This window comes from Nerophis ophidion, linkage group LG02 (assembly GCF_033978795.1).
Source record: "Nerophis ophidion isolate RoL-2023_Sa linkage group LG02, RoL_Noph_v1.0, whole genome shotgun sequence".
Taxonomy (NCBI): domain Eukaryota; kingdom Metazoa; phylum Chordata; class Actinopteri; order Syngnathiformes; family Syngnathidae; genus Nerophis; species Nerophis ophidion.
Genome location: NC_084612.1, coordinates 84409930 through 84432574, shown reverse-complemented (window position 1 = coordinate 84432574; position 22645 = coordinate 84409930). Strand labels below are relative to the sequence as shown.

General features: G+C 38.8%; 1 protein-coding gene across 2 annotated transcripts in view; it reads right to left on the bottom strand.

Annotated features, from left to right (window-relative positions):
• LOC133546728 (neuropilin and tolloid-like protein 2) overlaps positions 1-22645 on the bottom strand; it is a 62527-nt gene that overhangs the window by 8892 nt on the left and 30990 nt on the right. For both annotated transcript variants that reach the window (XM_061892544.1, XM_061892533.1), the window contains exons 6-7: positions 22122-22249; positions 16798-17026 (exon numbers count right to left, since the gene is read on the bottom strand). In XM_061892544.1, coding sequence (XP_061748528.1) covers positions 16798-17026; positions 22122-22249 — 357 coding nt within the window. The remainder of the gene's footprint in view (positions 1-16797; positions 17027-22121; positions 22250-22645) is intronic.

Below are 22645 nucleotides of genomic sequence, written 5' to 3'. Positions count from 1 at the left end.
TACATTTAAACAAACACAAACATGTGGACCGCAACTGATGCATTTAGACAAACATGTGGACCGCCAGAGATACATTTAGACAAACGTGAACTACTACATATACATTTGGACAACACAAACATGTATACCACATTTACATTTAAACAAACACAAACATGTGGACCGCCACTGATGCATTTAGACAAACACGTGGACCGCCACAGATAAATTTAGACAAACGTGGACCACTGCAGATATATTGGACAAACACAAAAATGTAGACCACCACTGATGCATTTAGACAAACACGTGGACCGCCACAGATAAATTTAGACAAACGTGGACCACTACTGATATATTGGACAAACACAAAAATGTAGACCACCACGGTTACATTATACAAACACACACATGTAGACCGCCAAAGATACATTTAAACCAACACAAACATGTGGACCGCAACTGATGCATTTAGACAAACATGTGGACCGCCAGAGATACATTTAGTCAAACGTGAACTACTACATATATATTTGGACAACACAAACATGTATATCACCACATTTACATTTAAACAAACACAAACATGTGGACCACCACTGATGCATTTAGACAAACACGTGGACCGCCACAGATAAATTTAGACAAACGTGGACCACTACAGATATATTGGACAAACACAAAAATGTAGACCACCACTGATACATTTAGACAAACACGTGGACCGCCACAGATAAATTTAGACAAACGTGGACCACTACTGATATATTGGACAAACACAAAAATGTAGACCACCACTGTTACATTAGACAAACACACACATGTAGACCGCCAAAGATACATTAAAACAAACACAAACATGTGGACCGCAACTGATGCATTTAGACAAACATGTGGACCGCAACTGAGGCATTTAGACAAACATGTGGACCGCCAGAGATACATTTAGACAAACATGTGAACTACTACATATACATTTGGACAAACACAAACATTTAGACCGCCGCAGATACATTCAGACAAACACGAACATGTAGACCACCACATATAGATTTAAACAAACACAAACACATGGACCGCCACTGATACATTTAGACAAACATGTGGACCGCCACAGATACATTTAGACAAATGTGAACCACTACAGATATATTGGACAAACACAAACATGTAGACCGCCACAGATACATTTAGACAAACACAAACATGTAGACCGCCACAGATACCATCCATCCATCCATCCATCCATTTTCTACCGCTTATTCTCTTTCGGGGTCGCGGGGGGCGCTGGCGCCTATCTCAGCTACAATCGGGCGGAAGGCAAAACAAACACATACATGTGGACCGCCACTGATGCATATAGACAAACATGTGGACCAAATTTTAATGGTCACATCAACGTCAGAACCCGACGTTGTTTAAATGTCGTCAAAAAGCATGTTGTTTCAACGTTGTATTTGTGTTGTGGAATGATGGTTAGGAAAATGACCAAATTTCAACGGTCGAATCAATGTCACAACCCAACGTTGATTAAACGTTGTCAAAAAGCATGTTGTTTCAACGTTGTATTTGTGTTTTAGGATAGTGGTTGTAAAATGACCAAATTTCAATGTTCAAATTGACGTCAGAACCTGACATTGAATAAAAGTTGTCAAAAAGTATGTTTCAACGTTCTATTTGTGTTGTGGAATGATGGTTAGGAAAATGACCAAATTTCAACGATAAAATCAACGTCATAACCCAACGTTGATTAAACGTCGTCCAAAAGCATGTTGTTTCAACGTTGTTTTTTGTGTTGTAGAATATTGGTTTCAAAATGACCAAATTTCAACGGTCAAATCAACGTCACAACCCAACGTTGATTAAACGTTGTCAAAAAGTATGTTGATTCAACGTTGTATTTGTACTGTGGGATATTGGTCAGAAAATGACCAAATTTTAATGGTCAAATCAACGTCACAACCCAATGTTGATTAAACGTTGTCAAAAAGTATGTTGATTCAATGTTGTATTTGTGCTGTGGGATATTGGTCGGAAAATGACCACATTTTAACGGTCAAATCAACGTCAGAAGCTGAAGTTGATTAAATGTCGTCAAAAAGCATGTTGTTTCAACGTTGTATTTGTGTTGTAGAATATTGGTTGGGAAAATCACCAGACTTCAATGATAAAATCGACGTCACAACCTGACGTTGATAAAACGTCGTCAAAAATCATGTTGTTTCAACGTTGTATTTGTGTTGTGGAATATTGGTTAGGAAAATGACCAAATTTCAATGATAAAATCAACGTCACAACCTGACGTTGATTAAACGTCGTCAAAAATCATGTTGTTTCAACGTTGTATTTGTGTTGTGGAATATTGGTTAGGAAAATGACCAAATTTCAATGATAAAATCAACGTCACAACCTGACATTGATAAAACGTCGTCAAAAATCATGTTGTTTCAACGTTGTATTTGTGTTGTGGAATATTGGTTAGGAAAATGACCAAATTTCAATGATAAAATCAACGTCACAACCTGACGTTGATTAAACGTCGTCAAAAATCATGTTGTTTCAACGTTGTATTTGTATTTTAGGATAGTGGTTAGGAAAACGACCAAATTTCAATGATAAAATCAACGTCACAACCTGACGTTGATTAAACGTCATCAAAAATCATGTTGTTTCAACGTTGTAGTTGTGTTGTGGAATATTGGTTAGGAAAATGACCAAATTTCAATGATAAATTCAACGTCACAACCTGACGTTGATTAAACGTTGTCAAAAAGCATGTTGTTTCAACGTTGTATTTGTGTTTTAGGATAGTGGTTAGGAAAACGACCAAATTTCAATGATAAAATCAACGTCACAACCTGACGTTGATTGAACGTCGTCATTGTATTTGTGTTGTAGAATATTGGTTGGGAAAATCACCAGATTTCAATAATAAAATCGACGTCACAACCTGACATTGACAAAACGTCGTCAAAAATCATGTTGTTTCAACGTTGTATTTGTGTTGTGGAATATTGGTTAGGAAAATGACCAAATTTCAATGATAAAATCAACGTCACAACTTGACGTTGATTAAACGTCGTCAAAAATCATGTTGTTTCAACGTTGTATTTGTGTTTTAGGATAGTGGTTAGGAAAACGACCAAATTTCAATGATAAAATCAACGTCACAACCTGACGTTGATTGAACATCGTCATTGTATTTGTGTTGTAGAATATTGGTTGGGAAAATCACCAGATTTCAACGATAAAATCGACGTCACAACCTGACATTGATAAAACGTCGTCAAAAATCATGTTGTTTCAACGTTGTTTTTGTGTTGTGGAATATTGGTTTGGAAAATGACCACATTTCAATGGTCAAATCAACATCACAACCCAACGTTGATTAAACGTTGTCAAAAAGTATGTTGTTTCAACGTTGTATTTGTGCTGTGGGATATTGGTTAGGAAAATGACCAAATTTCAACGATAAAATCAACATCACAACCTGACATTGATTAAACGTCATCAAAAAGCATGTTGTTTCAACATTGTATTTGTGTTGTGGAATATTGGTTGCAAAATGACCAAATTTCAACGATAAAATCAACGTCACAACCCAACGTTGATTAAACGTTGTCAAAAAGCATGTTCTTTCAACGTTGTATTTGTGCTGTGGGATATTGGTCGGAAAATGACCACATTTTAACGGTCGAATCAATGTCAGAAGCTGAAGTTGATTAAACGTCGTCAAAAAGCATGTTGTTTCAACATTGTATTTGTGTTTTAGGATAGTGGTTAGGAAAACGACCAAATTTCAATAGTCAAATCAAAGTCACAACCTGACATTGATAAAACGTTGTCAAAAAGCATGTTGTTTCAACGTTTTATTTGTGTTGTGGAATGATGGTTAGGAAAATGACCAAATTTCAACGGTCAAATCAATGTCACAACCCAACGTTGATTAAACGTCGTCAAAAATCATGTTGTTTCAACGTTGTAGTTGTGTTGTGGAATATTGGTTAGGAAAATGACCAAATTTCAATGATGAAATCAACGTCACAACCTGACGTTGATTAAACGTCATCAAAAAGCATGTTGTTTCAACGTTGTATTTGTGTTGTGGAATATTGGTTGCAAAATGACCAAATTTCAACGATAAAATCAACGTAAGAAGCAGACGTTGATTAAACTTTATAAAAAAAAGCATATTGTTTCAACGTTGTATTTGTGTTGTGGAATATTGGTTTGGAAAATGACCAAATTTCAATGGTCAAATCAACGTCACAACCCAACGTTGATTAAACGTTGTCAAAAAGTATGTTGTTTCAACGTTGTATTTGTGTTTTAGGATAGTGGTTAGGAAAACGACCAAATTTCAATGATAAAATCAACGTCACAACCTGACGTTGATTGAACATCGTCATTGTATTTGTGTTGTAGAATATTGGTTGGGAAAATCACCAGATTTCAACGATAAAATCAACGTCACAACCAAGCATTGATAAAACGTCGTCAAAAATCATGTTGTTTCAACGTTGTATTTGTGTTGTGGGATATTGGTTCGAAAAATGACCAAATTTCAATGATAAAATCAACGTCAGAACCTGACGTTGATTAAACGTCGTCAAAAAGCATGTTGTTTCTACGTTGTTTTTTGTGTTGTGGAATATTGGTTGCAAAATGACCAAATTTCAACGATAAAATCAACGTAAGAAGCCGACGTTGATTAAACTTTATAAAAAAAAATCATGTTTTAAATGTTGTATTTGTGTTGTGGAATATTGGTTTGGAAAATGACCAAATTTCAACGGTCAAATCAACGTCACAACACAACGTTGATTAAACGTTGTCAAAAAGCATGTGGTTTCAACGTTGCATTTGTGTTTTAGGATAGTGGTTAGGAAAACGACCAAATTTCAATGATAAAATCAACGTCACAACCTGACGTTGATTAAACATCGTCATTGTATTTGTGTTGTAGAATATTGGTTAGGAAAATCACCAGATTTCAACGATAAAATCAATGTCACAACCTGACATTGATATAACGTCGTCAAAAATCATGTTGTTTCAACGTTGTATTTGTGCTGTGGGATATTGGATAGAAAAATGACCAAATTTCAATGATAAAATCAACGTCACAACCTGACGTTGATTAAATGTCATTAAAAAGCATGTTGTTGTGGAATATTGGTTGCAAAATGACCAAATTTCAACGATAAAATCAACGTAAGAAGCCGACGTTGATTAAACTTTATTAAAAAAAAGCATGTTTTAAATGTTGTATTTGTGTTGTGGAATATTGGTTTGGAAAATGACCAAATTTCAACGATAAAATCAACATCGCAACCCAACGTTGATTAAACGTCATCAAAAAGCATGTTGTTTCAACATTGTATTTGTGTTGTGGAATATTGGTTGCAAAATGACCAAATTTCAACGATAAAATCAACGTAAGAAGCCGACGTTGATTAAACTTTATAAAAAAAAGCATGTTGTTTCAACGTTGTATTTGTGTTGTGGAATATTGGTTTGGAAAATGACCAAATTTCAATGGTCAAATCAACGTCGCAACCCAACGTTGATTAAACGTTGTCAAAAAGTATGTTGATTCAATGTTGTATTTGTGTTGTGGGATATTGGTCAGAAAATGACCACATTTCAATGGTCAAATCAACGTCAGAAGCTGAAGTTGATAAAACGTCGTCAAAAATCATGTTGTTTCAACATTGTTATTTGTGTTGTGGAATGATGGTTAGGAAAATGACCAAATTTCAACGCTCAAATCAACATCACAACACAACATTGATTAAATGTCATCAAAAAGCATGTTGTTTCAAAGTTATGTATAAGTTGCTCAAATTCTGGAACTAAATCAACACGTTTTCAACGTTGTTTCAACGTTGTTTCAATGTCTAAATGTGTGAACACTTCAAAGTAGAGTTAAGAAGATGGAATCCTTTTATCAGACACGTGCTCGTCCTGACCTTCACTGTGTGTTCAAGTCTAATGTGCACCAGAAGATGAAAGCTCGTGAATGATGATGATGTTAATGATGATGATGATGAGAGGAAACTACAACCCAGATGCAGGTTACAATCAAACAGCTGCTGCATAATAGGCACTATACTTACAGTATTAGCACTGGTCAGGGGGCAACAAAAAATGATAATGTCCGAGAGAAGATGAAAGCTCATGAATGATGATGATGATGATGATGATGATGATGACAATAAACTACAACTGAGAAGCACGTTACAATCAAACAGCTGCTGCGTAGTAAGCACAATACTTACAGTATTCGCACTTTTTAGGGCGCAACATTTTTTTTTATAATGTCCAAGAGAAGATGAAAACTTGTGAATGATGATGATGATGATGAGAGTAAACTACAACTCAGACGCACGTTACAATCAAACAGCTAGTGCGTAGTAAGTACAACACTTACAGTATTCGCACTTTTTAGGGTGCAACATTTTTTTTTATAATGTCCAAGAGAAGATGAAAACTCGTGAATGATGATGATGATGATGATGATGATGAGAGTAAACTACAACTCAGACGCATGTTACTATCAAACAGCTGGTGCATAGTAAGTACAACACTTACAGTATTCACACTTTTTAGGGCGCAACAACAAATTATAACGTCCCAGAGAGGATGAATGCTCATAAATAATGATGATGATGATGATGATGAGAGGAAACTACAACTCAGATGCACGTTACAATCAAACCGCTTGTGCGTAGTAAGTACAACACTTACAGTATTCACACTTTTTAGGGCGCGACAAAACAATTTAATTTCCGAGAGAAGATGAAAGTTAATGAATGGTGATGATGATGAGAGGAAACTACAACTCGGATGCACGTTACAATCAAACAGCTGCTGTGTAGTAAGTACAACACTTACAGTTTTAGCACTTTTTAGGGCGCAACAAAACAATTTAATTTCCGAGAGAAGATGAAAGTTATTGAATGGTGATAATGATGAGAGGAAACTTCAACTCGGATGCACGTTACTATCAAACATCTGGTGCATACTAAGCACAATACTTACAGTTTTAACACTTTTTAGGGCGCAACAAAAAATGATAATGTCCGAGAGAAGATGAAAGCTCATAAATAATGATGATGATGATGAGAGGAAACTACAACTTAGATGCACGTTACAATCAAACAGCTGGTGCGTAGTAAGTACAACACTTACAGTATTCACACTTTTTAGGGCGGGACAAAACAATTTAATTTCCGAGAGAAGATGAAAGTTAATGAATGGTGATGATGATGATGATGATGGGAGGAAACTACAACTCAGACGCACGTTACAATCAAACAGCTGGTGCATAGTAAGCAGAATACTTACATTATTAGCACTTTTTAGGGCGCAACATTTTTTTTATAATGTCCAAGAGAAGATGAAAACTCATGAATGATGATGATGATGATGATGATGAGAGGAAACTACAACTCAGATGCACGTTACAATCAAACATTTGGTGCGTAGTAAGTACAACACTTACAGTATTCGCACTTTTTAGGGCGCAACAAAACAATTTAATTTCCGAGAGAAGATGAAAGTTATTGAATGGTGATAATGATGAGAGGAAACTACAACTCAGATGCATGTTACAATCAAACAGCTGGTGCATAGTAAGTACAACACTTACAGTATTCACACTTTTTAGGGCGCAACAACAAATTATAACGTCCCAGAGAGGATGAATGCTCATAAATAATGATGATGATGATGATGATGAGAGGAAACTACAACTCAGATGCACGTTACAATCAAACCGCTTGTGCGTAGTAAGTACAACACTTACAGTATTCACACTTTTTAGGGCGCGACAACAAATTATAACGTCCCAGAGAGGATGAATGCTCATAAATAATGATGATGATGATGATGATGAGAGGAAACTACAACTCAGATGCACGTTACAATCAAACCGCTTGTGCGTAGTAAGTACAACACTTACAGTATTCACACTTTTTAGGGCGCGACAAAACAATTTAATTTCCGAGAGAAGATGAAAGTTAATGAATGGTGATGATGATGAGAGGAAACTACAACTCAGATGCACGTTACTATCAAACAGCTGGTGCATTATAAGCACAATACTTACAGTTTTAGCACGTTTTAGGGCGCAACAAAAAATTATAATGTCCGAGAGAAGATGAAAGCTCATAAATAATGATGATGATGATGAGAGGAAACGACAACTTAGATGCACGTTACAATCAAACAGCTGGTGCGTAGTAAGTACAACACTTACAGTATTCACACTTTTTAGGGCGGGACAAAACAATTTAATTTCCGAGAGAAGATGAAAGTTAATGAATGGTGATGATGATGATGATGATGGGAGGAAACTACAACTCAGACGCACGTTACAATCAAACAGCTGGTGCATAGTAAGCAGAATACTTACATTATTAGCACTTTTTAGGGCGCAACATTTTTTTTATAATGTCCAAGAGAAGATGAAAACTCATGAATGATGATGATCATGATGATGATGAGAGGAAACTACAACTCAGATGCACGTTACAATCAAACATTTGGTGCGTAGTAAGTACAACACTTACAGTATTCACACTTTTTAGGGCGCAACAACAAATTATAACGTCCCAGAGAGGATGAATGCTCATAAATAATGATGATGATGATGATGATGAGAGGAAACTACAACTCAGATGCACGTTACAATCAAACATTTGGTGCGTAGTAAGTACAACATTTACAGTATTCGCACTTTTTAGGGAGCAACAAAACAATTTAATTTCCGAGAGAAGATGAAAGTTAATGAATGGTGATGATGATGAGAGGAAACTACAACTCGGATGCACATTACAATCAAACAGCTGGTGCATACTAAGCACAATACTTACAGTTTTAGCACTTTTTAGGGCGCAACAAAAAATGATAATGTCCGAGAGAAGATGGAAGCTCATAAATAATGATGATGATGATGAGAGGAAACTACAACTTAGATGCACGTTACAATCAAACAGCTGGTGCATACTAAGCACAATACTTACAGTATTCGCACTTTTTAGGGCGCGACAAAACAGTTTAATTTCCAAAAGAACTTAATGAATGATGTTGACAATAAGAGAAAACTACAACTCAGATGCACGTTACAATCAAACAGCTGGTGCATAATAAGCACAATACTTACAGTTTTCGCACTTTTTAGGGCGCAACAAAACAAATTAATTTCCCGAGAGAAGATGAAAGCTCATGAATGATGATGATAAGAGGAAACTACAACTCGGATGCACGTTACTATCAAACATCTGGTGCGTAGTGAGTACACTTGCAGTATTCACACTTTTTAGGGCGCAACAAAATACACACACTCCCCATCGCCTCGTTCTCTGAGTGACAAGGACGAATACGACGTCTCTCGCCCCGCCAAAGTAAGCTGACACACACACACACACACACACACACACACACACACACACACACACACACACACACACACACACACACGTGTGTGCCCGCGGCGTAGAAAAGCGCTATAAGCTCCGCCCATCGGACGCGCCGATGGGGGGGAAAAACCCAAACAACATCGGCGTTCACGCGGGCGCGGACCACACACACACACACACACACACACACACACACACACACACACACACACACACACACACACACGCCGTGCCAATTAATAATCTTGTTTAGTCGGGCGGCTAATGAAAATATTAGGCCGCACTAAACGAGGAGACGCTTTCTCGCCTGGAGAGTCGCACTTCTTTGTGTGCCTTAGTCACACACACACACACACACACACACACACACACACACACACACACACACACACACACACACACACACACACACACACACACTTACGTAAGAGCCAACGAGGGCCGCGGCTCGCTATTGTTTGTTTATCTCCCGGCAAAGATCCTTCATTAGCGAGCGCGGATGAAGACGCTCCATTAGGACACGCCCCCTAAACGAGCCTCTCGAGGGCCCGAAAGGGACACGGAAACACTTAAGAGGACCACCGGGGACCAAAAGGGAGCCGCGGTGTGAAAAGCCACTCCAGCTGCACACCTTCCTGCAGCACATGGTCACAAACTGTGCTAATGCCAGGTTAGGTGTGCTAAAACCTTCTTTCCATTTTAGTGCAGCTAATATCTTGACTTGTGGGGACTTTATGCAAATGAGCAAATAATTAGGGACCGATAGTCCCTTTGAGACAAAGGACCCTATTGTATTTCTAAGGTTTTATTATTATTATACCGCCACCTCTCTGAGCTGTAATTTGACCCCCTTAAAATGCTTCAAAACTCACCAAATTGGACACACACATCAGGACTGGCGAAAATTGCCAATCTAATAATAAAAAAACAACAACACAAAACTCAAAATCGCGCTCTAGCGCCCCCTAGGAAAAAACACGGACAAAAACTGCTAGTAACTTCCATTAGGAATGTCGTAGAGATATGAAACCAAAACCTCAATGCAGGTCTGACTTAGACCTACACTTCATACACTTACATCCTTCAGCAAAAATCAACAGGAAGTTGGCAAAAACCCCTTCAAAACAAAAGTTCCCTAAAATAAATGTCATTTTTGCCTCTTTGAGCTGTAATTTGACCCCCTTAAAATGCTTCAAAACTCACCAAATTGGACACACACATCAGGACTGGCGAAAATTGCCAATCTAATAATAAAAAAAACAACAACCCAAAACTCAAAATCGCGCTCTAGCGCCCCCTAGGATAAAACACAGACAAAAACTGCTTGTAACTTCCATTAGGAATGTCGTAGAGACATGAAACCAAAACCTCAATGCAGGTCTGACTTAGACCTACACTTCATACACTTACATCCTTCAGCAAAAATCAACAGGAAGTTGGCAAAAACCCCTTCAAAACAAAAGTTTCCTAAAAAAAATGTCATTTTTGCCTCTTTGATCTGTAATTTGACCCCCTTAAAATGCTTAAAAACTCACCAAATTGGACACACACATCAGGACTGGCGAAAATTGCCATCTAATAATAAAAAATGAAAAAAAAAACAACTAAAAATTGCGCTCTAGCGCCCCCTAGGAAAAAACACAGACAAAAACTGCTTGTAACTTCCATTAGGAATGTCGTAGAGACATGAAACCAAAACCTCAATGCAGGTCTGACTTAGACCTACACTTCATACACTTACATCCTTCAGCAAAAATCAACAGGAAGTTGGCAAAAACCCCTTCAAAACAAAAGTTTCCTAAAAAAAATGTCATTTTTGCCTTTTTGATCTGTGATTTGACCCCCTTAAAATGCTTCAAAACTCACCAAATTGGACACACACATCAGGACTGGCAAAAATTGCGATCTAATAAAAAAAATTAAAAAAAATAAAAATTGCGCTCTGGCGCCCACTAAGAATAAAATACGGACAAACTGCTCTTGGGAAGAAAACACAGACAAAACTGCTTGTAACGTCCGGTAGGAATGTCGTAGAGACATGAAAAAAAAACCCTATGTAGGTCTCACTTAGACCTACATTTCATTAAGTGACATCCTTCAGCAAAAATCAACAGGAAGTTGGCAAAAACCCCTTCAAAACAAATTTTTCCTAAAAAATGTAATTTTTGCCTCTTTGAGCTGTAATTTGACCCCCTAAAAATGCTTTAAAACTCACCAAATTGGACACACACATCAGGACTGGCGAAAATTGCCAATCTAATAATAAAAAAACAACAACCCAAAACTCAGAATCGCGCTCTAGCGCCCCCTAGGAAAAAACACTGACAAAAACTGCTAGTAACTTCCATTACGAATGTCGTAGAGACATGAAACCAAAACCTCAATGCAGGTCTGACTTAGACCTACACTTCATACACTTACATCCTTCAGCAAAAATCAAAAGGAAGTTGGCAAAAACCCCTTCAAAACAAAAGTTTCCAAAAAAAAATGTCATTTTTGCCTCTTTGAGCTGTAATTTGACCCCCTTAAAATGCTTCAAAACTCACCAAATTTAACGCACACATCAGGACTGGCGAAAATTGCCAATCTAATAATAAAAAAACAACAACCCAAAACTCAGAATCGCGCTCTAGCGCCCCCTAGGAAAAAACACTGACAAAAACTGCTAGTAACTTCCATTACGAATGTCGTAGAGACATGAAACCAAAACCTCAATGCAGGTCCGACTTAGACCTACACTTCATTCACTTACATCCTTCAGCAAAAATCAAAAGGAAGTTGGCAAGAACCCCTTCAAAACAAAAGTTTCCCAAAAAAAATGTCATTTTTGCCTCTTTGAGCTGTAATTTGACCCCCTTAAAATGCTTCAAAACTCACCAAATTGGACACACACATCAGGACTGGCGAAAATTGCCAATCTAATAATAAAAAAACAACAACCCAAAACTCAGAATTGCGCTCTAGCGCCCCCTAGGATAAAACACAGACAAAAACTGCTTTTAACTTCTGTTAGGAATGTCGTACAGATATGAAACCAAAACCTCAATGCAGGTCTGACTTAGACTTACACTTCATACAGTTATATCCTTCAGCAAAAATCAACAGGAAGTTGGCAAAAACCCCTTCAAAACAAAAGTTTCCTAAAAAAAAATGTCATTTTTGCCTCTTTGAGCTGTAATTTGACCCCCTTAAAATGCTTCAAAACTCACCAAATTGGACACACACATCAGGACTGGCAAAAATTGCGATCTGATAAAAAAAATAAAAAAAAACTCAAAATTGCGCTCTGGCGCCCACTAAGAATAAAACACGGACAAACTGCCCTTGGGAAGAAAACACAGACAAAACTGCTTGTAACGTCCGGTAGGAATGTCGTAGAGACATGAAAAAAAAACCCTATGTAGGTCTCACTTAGACCTACATTTCATTAAGTGACATCCTTCAGCAAAAATCAACAGGAAGTTGGCAAAAACCCCTTCAAAACAAATTTTTCCTAAAAAATGTAATTTTTGCCTCTTTGAGCTGTAATTTGACCCCCTAAAAATGCTTTAAAACTCACCAAATTGGACACACACATCAGGACTGGCGAAAATTGCCAATCTAATAATAAAAAAACAACAACCCAAAACTCAAAATCGCGCTCTAGCGCCCCCTAGGAAAAAACACAGACAAAAACTGCTAGTAACTTCCATCAGGAATGTCATAGAGACATGAAACCAAAACCTCAATGCAGGTCTGACTTAGACCTACACTTCATACACTTACACCCTTCAGCAAAAATCAACAGGAAGTTGGCAAAAACCCCTTCAAAACAAAAGTTTCCTTAAAAAAAATGTCATTTTTGCCTCTTTGAGCTGTAATTTGACCCCCTTAAAATGCTTCAAAACTCACCAAATTGGACACACTCATCAGGACTGGCAAAAATTGCCATTTAAAAAATAAAAAATAAAAGAAAACAACTCAAAATTGCGCTCTAGCGCCCCCTAGGAAAAAACACAGACAAAAACTGCTTGTAACTTCCATTAGGAATGTCGTAGAGATATGAAACCAAAACCTCAATGCAGGTCTGACTTAGACCTACACTTCATACACTTACATCCTTCAGCAAAAATCAACAGGAAGTTGGCAAAAACCCCTTCAAAACAAAAGTTTCCTAAAAAAAATGTCATTTTTGCCTCTTTGAGCTGTAATTTGACCCCCTTAAAATTCTTCAAAACTCACCAAATTGGACACACACATCAGGACTGGCGAAAATTGCCATTTAATAATAAAAAATAAAAGAAAACAACTCAAAATTACGCTCTAGCGCCCCCTAGGAAAAACACGGACAAAAACTGCTAGTAACTTCCATTAGGAATGTCATAGAGACATGAAACCAAAACCTCAATGCAGGTCTGACTTAGACCTACACTTCATACACTTACATCCTTCAGCAAAAATCAACAGGAAGTTGGCAAAAACCCCTTCAAAACAAAAGTTTCCTAAAAAAAATGTCATTTTTGCCTCTTTGAGCTGTAATTTGACCCCCTTAAAATGCTTCAAAACTCACCAAATTTGAAACACACATCAGGATTGGCAAAAATTGCCAATCTAATAATAAAAAAACAACAACCCAAAACTCAAAATTGCGCTCTAGCGCCTCCTAGGAAAAAACATAGACAAACACTGCTTGTAACTTCCATTAAGAATGTCGTAGAGATATGAAACCAAAACCTCAATGCAGGTCTGACTTAGACCTACACTTCATACACTTACATCCTTCAGCAAAAATCAACAGGAAGTTGGCAAAAACCCCTTCAAAACAAAAGTTTCCTAAAAAAAATGTCATTTTTGCCTCTTTGAGCTGTAATTTGACCCCCTTAAAATGCTTCAAAACTCACCAAATTTGAAACACACATCAGGATTGGCAAAAATTGCCAATCTAATAATAAAAAAACAACAACCCAAAACTCAAAATTGCGCTCTAGCGCCTCCTAGGAAAAAACATAGACAAACACTGCTTGTAACTTCCATTAAGAATGTCGTAGAGATATGAAACCAAAACCTCAATGCAGGTCTGACTTAGACCTACACTTCATACACTTACATCCTTCAGCAAAAATCAACAGGAAGTTGGCAAAAACCCCTTCAAAACAAAAGTTTCCAAAAAAAAATGTAATTTTTGCCTCTTTGAGCTGTAATTTGACCCCCTTAAAATGCTTCAAAACTCACCAAATTGGACACACACATCAGGACTGGCGAAAATTGCCAATCTAATAATAAAAAAACAACAACCCAAAACTCAGAATTGCGCTCTAGCGCCCCCTAGGATAAAACACAGACAAAAACTGCTTTTAACTTCTGTTAGGAATGTCGTACAGATATGAAACCAAAACCTCAATGCAGGTCTGACTTAGACCTACACTTCATACACTTATATCCTTCAGCAAAAATCAACAGGAAGTTGGCAAAAACCCCTTCAAAACAAAAGTTTCCTAAAAAAAAATGTCATTTTTGCCTCTTTGAGCTGTAATTTGACCCCCTTAAAATGCTTCAAAACTCACCAAATTGGACACACACATCAGGACTGGCGAAAATTGCGATCTAATAAAAAAAAAAACCAAAAAACCCAAAATTGCCCTCCATCGCCCCCTAAGAATAAAACACTGACAAACTGCTCTTGGGAAGAAAACACAGACAAAACTGCTAGTAACTTCCGGTAGGAATGTCGTGGAGACATGAAACAAAAACCTCTATGTAGGTCTCACTTAGACCTACATTTCATTAATTGACACCCTTCAGCAAAAATCAACAGGAAGTTGGCAATTACCCCTTCAAATCAAAAGTTTTGTAAAACCCCTTCACCTTTTTTCAAACATTATCTCCTCTGAGCGCATTTGTTGTGTCGGCTTCAAACTCCCACAGGAAAGAGATTAAACCCTTCTGATTAAAAGTTGCAAAAATAGTTTTTCTAACTGCTCCGGTTTTGATTTTACAAGCCTTCAAAGAACCGCTGCGCTGATGCTGCTGCCGTCTCAAGATGGCCACTTAAAAGCAGGAAGCACCAGCGTGACCACACAATGCAGAGAAGGTAGGTAATGTGCGGGTAAAGATATGTTGACTGGGTGAAAGAAGGAGGCACCAGTTTGACTCCAGGATACAGAGAAGGTAGGTAATGTGCAGGTAAAGATATGTTGTCTGGGTGATGGCAGGAAGCACCAGCATGTTTGGGTGAAAGAAAGAAGCACCAGTGTGACCCCAGGATGCAGGGAAGGTAGGTAATGTGCAGGTTTGAATGGGTAAAGGCAGGAAACACCAGCAAAAGTGTTTCATTTGAATTTTAACCTACATTTTAAATTGAGTTTTAAATCTAATTTTGTGAAGTCTGGGCTTCCCTGCTCAGGCTGTATGAAATCTAGGTCTAAGTCGGACCTACATAGAGGTTTTTTGTTTCATGTCTCTATGACATTCCTAATGGAAGTGACAAGCAGTTTTTTCTGTGTTTTTTCCTAGGGGCGCTAGAGTGCAATTTTGAGGTTTTTTTTATATTAAAAGCGCTCAGAGGAGATAATGTTTGAAAAAAGGTGAAGGGGTTTTACAAAACTTTTGTTTTGAAGGGGTAATTGCCAACTTCCTGTTGATTTTTGCTGAAGGATGTCACTTAATGAAATGTAGGTCTAAGTGAGACCTACATAGAAATATTTTTTTCATGTCTGTATGACATTCCTACCGGAAGTTACAAGCAGTTTTGTCTGTGTTTTCTTCCCAAGAGCAGTTTGTCAGTGTTTTATTCTTAGGTGGCGCTAGAGCGCAATTTTGAGTTTTTATTTTTTATTTTTTTATTTTTTATTAGATCGCAATTTTTGCCAGTCCTGATGTGTGTGTCCAGTTTGGTGAGTTTTGAAGCATTTTAAGGGGGTCAAATTACAGCTCAAAGAGGCAAAAATTACATTTTTTTAAGGAAACTTTTGTTTTGAAGGGGTTTTTGACAACTTCCTGTTGATTTTTGCTGAAGGATGTAAGTGTATGAAGTGTAGGTTTAAGTCAGACCTGCATTGAGGTTTTGGTTTCATGTCTCTACAACATTCCTAATGGAAGTTACAAGCAATTTTATCTATGTTTTTCCTAGGGGGCGCTAGAGCGCAATTTTGAGTTTTTTTTTCTTTTTTTTTTATTGGATGGCAATTTTCGCCAGTCCTGATGTGTGTGTAAAATTTGGTGAGTTTTGAAGCAAGTTAAGGGGGTCAAATTACAGATCAGCGTTTCTGGATGTTGTTGATAAATGGCTAATAATAATAATAAAACCTTAGAAATACAATAGGGTGGTCTACATTTGGTCCCTAATGAACATGAAAAGTAAAAGGAACATCTTGAAGTGCGTGGTACGTGCACCAGGAGGAGGAGGGAGACTCACGGTCCACGAAGGAGGTGAAGAGCATGCGGAAGCGGCTGAGTCGGCTCTTCTCGTCGGCCCACATGCGGACCACGCCCACGCCCGTCTCCAGCATCACGTCGTTGGCCACCGTGCTGCAGAACTTGGCCTTCAGGTTCTCGATGGCGCTGCTGCCGTCGTAGATGGCCACAAAGTTCTTCTTGCACTCGTTGGAGTGTTCCATCTGGTACTCCATGAAGCGCAGGTAGATCTGCTCGCACACAGCAGGGAGATGATGTGTGTATGTGAATGGACAGACACTTGTTCATACACTAATGATGACAATCAGGCGTCCTAATAACTAGGCCCGGTGTATCAAATCAAGCACTTAGGCATGGACACTGTTTCTAGAAACATTTGTGCCGCTCTCAGTGATTTCCAGCATGGAACTGCCACAGGATGCCACCTTCCATCCATCCATTTTCTTCCAATTATCTGAGGTCAGGTCGCGGGGGCCGCAGCCTAAGCAGGGAAGCCCAGACTTTCCTTTCCCCAGCCACTTCCATCCTGAGGCGTTCCCAGGCCAGCCGGGAGACATAGTCTTCCCAACGTGTCCTGGGTCTTCCCCGTGGCCTCCTACCGGTTGGACGTGCCCTAAACACCTCCCTAGGGAGGCGTTCGGGCGTCATCCTGACCAGATGCCCGAACCACCTCATCTGGCTCCTCTCCAAATCCAGTCGTGAAATTTCCTCATTCCTAAATGTTCCAAAGTCAACTTTCGGCTTTATTATAAAAAATGGAAGATTTTGGGAACAACAGCAACTCAGCCACTAAGTGGCTAGTGTGAAATTTGGTGGTGGAGGAATTATGATATAGTTTTTTTTTTTCAGGAGTTGGGCTTGGCCTCTTAGTTCCAGTGAAAGGAACTTTGAATGCTCCAATGATACCAAAACATTTTTGGACGATCCCGTGCTCCCAACCTTGTGGGAACAGTTTGGAGCGGGGCTCCTTCCTTAAATATTCCAAAGTCAACTGTCGGCTTTATTATAAGAAAATGGAAGAGTTTGGGAACAACAGCTACTCAGCCACTAAGTGGCTAGAGTGAAATTTGGTGGTGGAGGAATTATGATATGTTGTTTTTTTTCCAGGAGTTGGGCTTGACCCCTTAGTTCCAGTGAAAGGAACTTTGAATGCTCCAATGATACCAAAACATTTTTGGACGATCCCGTGCTCCCAACCTTGTGGGAACAGTTTGGAGCGGGGCCCCTTCCTTAAATAATCCAAAGTCAACCGTCGGTTTTTTATAAGAAAAGTGAAGCGTTTGGGAACAACAGCAACTCAGCCACCAAGTGCAGAGTGTGAAATTTGGTGGAGGAGGAATTATGGTGTGGGGTTGTTTTTCAGGAGTTGGGCTTGGCCCCTTAGTTCCAGTGAATGGAACTTTGAATACCAAAACATTTTTGGACAATCCCATGCTCCCAACCTTGTGGGAACAGTTTGGAGCGGGGCCCCTTCCTTAAATATTCCAAAGTCAACTGTCGGCTTTATTATAAGAAAATGGAAGAGTTTGGGAACAACAGCAACTCAGCCACTAAGTGGCTAGAGTGAAATTTGGTGGTGGAGGAATTATGATATTTTGTTTTTTTTCCAGGAGTTGGGCTTGACCCCTTAGTTCCAGTGAAAGGAACTTTGAATGCTCCAATGATACCAAAACATTTTTGGACGATCCCGTGCTCCCAACCTTGTGGGAACAGTTTGGAGCGGGGCCCCTTCCTTAAATAATCCAAAGTCAACCGTCGGTTTTTTATAAGAAAAGTGAAGCGTTTGGGAACAACAGCAACTCAGCCACCAAGTGCAGAGTGTGAAATTTGGTGGAGGAGGAATTATGGTGTGGGGTTGTTTTTCAGGAGTTGGGCTTGGCCCCTTAGTTCCAGTGAATGGAACTTTGAATACCAAAACATTTTTGGACAATCCCATGCTCCCAACCTTGTGGGAACAGTTTGGAGCGGGGCCCCTTCCTTAAATAATCCAAAGTCAACTGTCGGCTTTATTATAAGAAAATGGAAGAGTTTGGGAACAACAGCAACTCAGCCACTAAGTGGCTAGAGTGAAATTTGGTAGTGGAGGAATTATGATATGTTGTTTTTTTTCCAGGAGTTGGGCTTGACCCCTTAGTTCCAGTGAAAGGAACTTTGAATGCTCCAATGATACCAAAACATTTTTGGACGATCCCGTGCTCCCAACCTTGTGGGAACAGTTTGGAGCGGGGCTCCTTCCTTAAATAATCCAAAGTCAACCGTCGGTTTTTTATAAGAAAAGTGAAGCGTTTGGGAACAACAGCAACTCAGCCACCAAGTGCAGAGTGTGAAATTTGGTGGAGGAGGAATTATGGTGTGGGGTTGTTTTTCAGGAGTTGGGCTTGGCCCCTTAGTTCCAGTGAATGGAACTTTGAATACCAAAACATTTTGGGATAATCCCATGCTCCCAACCTTGTGGGAACAGTTTGGAGCGGGGCCCCTTCCTTAAATATTCCAAAGTCAACTGTCGGCTTTATTATAAAAAAATGGAAGAGTTTGGGAACAACAGCAACTCAGCCACCAAGTGCAGAGTGTGAAATTTGTTGGAGGAGGAATTATGGTGTGGGGTTGTTTTTCAGGAGTTGGACTTGGCCCCTGAGTTCCACTGAAAGGAACTTGGAATGCTCCAGGATGCCAAAACAGTTTTGGACAATCCCATGCTCCCACCCTTCCTTAAATATTCCAAAGTCAACTGTCAGCTTAATTATAAGAAAAGTGAAGAGTTTGGGAACAACAGCAACTCAGCCACCAAGTGCAGAGTGTGAAATTTGGTGGAGGAGGAATTATGGTGTGGGGTTGTTTTTCAGGAGTTGGGCTTGGCCCCTGAATTCTAGTGAATGGAACTTTGAATACCAAAACATTTTTGGACAATCCCATGATCCCAACCTTGTGGGAACAGTTTGGAGCAGACCCCCTTCCTTAAATATTCCAAAGTCAACCGTCGGCTTTGTTATAAGAAAAGTGAAGCATTTGGGAACAACAGCAACTCAGCCACCAAGTGCCGAGTGTGAAATTTTGAATTTGGTGGAGGAGGAATTATGGTGTAAGGTTGTTTTTCAAGAGTTGGGCTTGGTCTCTTAATTCCAGTGAATGGAACTTTGAATACCAAAACATTTTTGGACAATCCCATGCTCCCAACCTTGTGGGAACAGTTTGGAGCGGGCCCCTTCCTCTTCCAACATACCTGTGCAACCAGTGCACAGAGCAAGGTCCATAAAGACATGGATGACAGAGTCTGGTGTGGATGAACTTGACTGGCCTGCACAGAGTCCTGACCTGAACCCAATAGAACACTTTTGGGATGAATTAGAATGGAGACTGAGAAGACTGAAGGAAGAATGGTGGAAAATTGCTATAAAGACACTCTGCAACCTTGTGGACAGCCCTCTCAGAAGACTTGAAGCTGTAATAGCAGCAAAAACATCACATTGAGCCCAGTGGGTTAGGAATAAGATAGCACTTCAACTTCAGATGTGAGGCAAGGCAGGTGGCCAAATACTTTTGGCAATATAATGTATCGTGTAGATGTTTGAATAGACAGACAAAAGTAAACATGATGCTGTATGAGCGCGTAAATTGACAGACGCCTACATTGAGTGAATGGACTGACAGATATTTACATTGTAAGTCTATGTGAATGGACAGACATTATGTATGTGTGAAGAGACCGACGCCTACATGATGAGAGTATGTGAAAGGACAGACGGATGATTAGTGTGAATGAACAGAACGCAGATGTTTACATGGTGTGTGTGAATGGAGAAACACATGTATAGAATGTTTGAATGGACAGACAAAAGTAAAGGTGATACTGCATGTGCTCGTGAAATGACGGATGCTTACAATGTGTGAATGGACTGGCATATTTACATTGTAAGTATATGTGAATGGACAGACATGATGTGGTTTACGTTATGTGTATGTGAATGGAATGACACATGTTTATATCATGTGTATGTGAATGGAGTGACAAATGTTTACGTTATGTGTATGTAAATGGAGCGACATATCTTTACGCTATGTGAAAGGACTGGCATATTTACATTGTAAGTATATGTGAATATACAGACATTATGTGGTTTACGTTATGTGTATGTGAATGGAGTGACATATGTTTATATTATGTGTATGTGAATGGAGTGCCATATGTTTACATTATGTGTATGTGAATGAACTGATATATGTTGTTTACATTATGTGTATGTGAATGGAGTGCCATATGTTTACATTATGTGTATGTGAATGAACTGATATATGTTGTTTACATTATGTGAATGGACTAACATATGTAGTTTACATGATGTGTATGTGAATGGAGTGACATATGTTACATACAGTATGTTTACATTATTTGTATGTGAATGTACTTATAAATCTGGTTTACATTATGTGTATGTGAATGGAGTGACACATGTTTACGTTATGTGTATGTGAATGGAGTGATGTATGTGAACGGAGTGAGATATTTTTACATTATGTGTATGTGAATGGAAAGACATATCTGGTTTACATTATGTGTATAAGTATGGACTAACACATGTGGTATACATTATGTGTATGTGAATGGACTAACATATGTGGTTTACATTATGTGTATGTGAATGGACTAACACATGTGGTTTATTTTATGTGTATGTGAATGGACTTACATGTTTATATTATGTGTATGTAAATGGACTAATGTATGTGGTTTACATTAGGTGTATGTGAATGGACTTACATAAGTGGTTTATATTACGTGTATGTGAATGGACTAACATATGTTTGCATTATGTGTATGTGAATGGACTAATATATGTGGTTTAGATTAGGTGTTTGTGAATGGACTAACATGTGGTTTATATTGCGTGTATGTGAATGGAGTGACATAAGTTTACATTATGTGTATGTAAATGGAGTGACATATGTTTACATTATGTCAATGTGAATGGACTAACATATGTGGTTTATATTATGTATATGTGAATGGAGTGACATATGTTTACATTATGTGTATGTGAACGGAGTGACATTTCTTTACATCATGTGTATGAGAATAGAGTGACATATGTTTACATTGTGTGCAGGTGAATGGACTGACATATGTGTTTTCCATCATGTGTATGTGAATGGAGTGACAAAGCGTGTAAATGATGATGATGAAGATGTGACCATCAGCGAGCGCGGCGATGACTCATTTAGGAGGAAGGCGACGCGGCTGTGAGTCATGTGTGTGTCAACAAGGTCATGTGACCACCACGCTGCCTGCGGACCAACGGCAAGACCTGGACCGGAGGAGCAGATAGTGACCTTGGACTGTGGCGGGGCCCTGATGGTCCAGATGCAGTCCAGGGCGTCACCGGGCTTCACGCGCTTGGCCTCGTCCACCTGGCTGGAGCGGATGACGCCGTCGTAGCCCGCCAGCTCAAACTGACAGTCTGCAGAAACAGTCATAATAATAATAATAAAATATAATTCAATATGTCAAAAATTATGTATTTAAATGAAGGCACCAAATAGAAATAATTATACAAATATTACAACAAAGACAAGATATTTAATCTTCAAACTCATAAACTTATTTTTTTTTTGGCAAATAATAATTAACTTAGAATTTCACGGCTGCAACACGTGTCAAAGTAGTTGGGAAAGGGCATGTTCACCACTGTGTTACATCAAATTTTCTTTGAACAACACTCAATAAACGTTTGGGAACTGAGGAAACTAATTGTTGAAGCTTTGAAAGTGGAATTCTTTCCCATTCTTGTTTTATGTAGAGCTTCAGTCCTTCAACAGTCCGGGGTCTCTGCTGTCCTATTTTACGCTTCACAAAT